The following is a 1,099-nucleotide window of genomic DNA, read 5'->3' as shown; positions in this document are numbered from 1 at the left end:
ATATCTTGATGATTCTGTTGTATATATGCGTGACTTGATCCTGGCGCATATATGATTGCTCGAGTTATGTTCTTTATAAATTGGGCGTGACATGTGCTTGGCCGGGGCTAGGAGGCAAGGGATCACCAGGACGACAGCGAGGCGAGCGGCGGCGGAAGCTCGAGCTCACCGGCGTAGTGGTCCGGTCGTTCCGGTGCACGACAGCGAAATTGGGTAGGCTGGGGAGCACCAGTGGGTCACGACGGTGCTCTAGGAGCGCTGGATCGGGGATGGGAGGTGGCAGCGGCGGCTGTCAACGGCGAGCAGAAGCTGCGGCGGAGGTCCGGCGAGGTGGAGAGCTCGGGAAGAGGAAAAGCAGTGCAAATGTGGGTGTGGGAATGCAAGAGTGGGTTCGTGGGGAACTCCAGGACGTGCTCGGGGTCCAGAAGAAGGCTTGGTCATGTGGGAGCAGGTGCTGGCATGCCGGCGGGATGCGTGGCGGATCAGGCAGCGGCGGGGCGATGTGGGGCGGCAGGGTGGGGTCCAGCGCGGGGTGGGGAGCGACGACGTGGGTGCTGGGGCGGCATGGCACCGAGGAGAGCGGCGCGGGGACGGCCGGTGCACGGCACATGGCCGGTGAAGGCGGCGGGGGTTGGGCGCAGAGAAAACAGAGGAGGAGGGAGCTGGAGGTAGATAATGGGGACTAATGTCTAATTCTCCAAAATTAGAGGGACTCCACTATAAGGCCTAGATAACTTTCAAACCATAGCTCAAATGAAAATATGCCCAAAAGCAAAAGTGTAGAGTTCAACAAGATCTACAACTTTTCTTTAAGGTTCAGTGGCGAAAGAGCTAAGGTTTTGAATATACTTTAAAACTTGGCTAAGTTTTAAACTTTAATTAAATCCTATTTAAAATCTACACCACACTTGCATCCTTTGGGTAGTTTCACCTATATTTGCGGTTTAAAAGCAAGTTCTTGACTTTTGCAAAACAACCTTCCTATATTTTGATTTTATCTCCCATTCTCACTCATTTAACACTAAAGGACCTAAATTTTTCAGAATTATATAAAAATATCCTTTTCCCTTAACATTTAAATTTTAGCACACATACACAA

At 51.4% G+C, this 1,099-nt stretch overlaps 1 protein-coding gene across 1 annotated transcript; it reads left to right on the top strand.

Annotated features, from left to right (window-relative positions):
- The first annotated feature begins 269 nt into the window (after positions 1-269).
- LOC112898125 (keratin, type II cytoskeletal 2 epidermal-like) lies at positions 270-686 on the top strand. Its single transcript, XM_025966515.1, has one exon. It carries the CDS (start codon positions 270-272, stop codon positions 684-686), a length of 417 nt encoding a protein of 138 aa, XP_025822300.1.
- The last annotated feature ends 413 nt before the right edge of the window (positions 687-1,099 follow it).

The sequence above is a fragment of the Panicum hallii genome, chromosome 6 (assembly GCF_002211085.1).
Source record: "Panicum hallii strain FIL2 chromosome 6, PHallii_v3.1, whole genome shotgun sequence".
In the NCBI taxonomy this organism is placed as follows: Eukaryota; Viridiplantae; Streptophyta; class Magnoliopsida; order Poales; family Poaceae; genus Panicum; species Panicum hallii.
This window is presented reverse-complemented; position numbering and strand designations above follow the sequence as displayed.

Coding starts and splice junctions, on each gene's coding strand:
- LOC112898125 (XM_025966515.1), top strand. CDS start 270: ATGGGAGGTGGCAGCGGCGGCTGTCAACGGCGAGCAGAAGCTGCGGCG.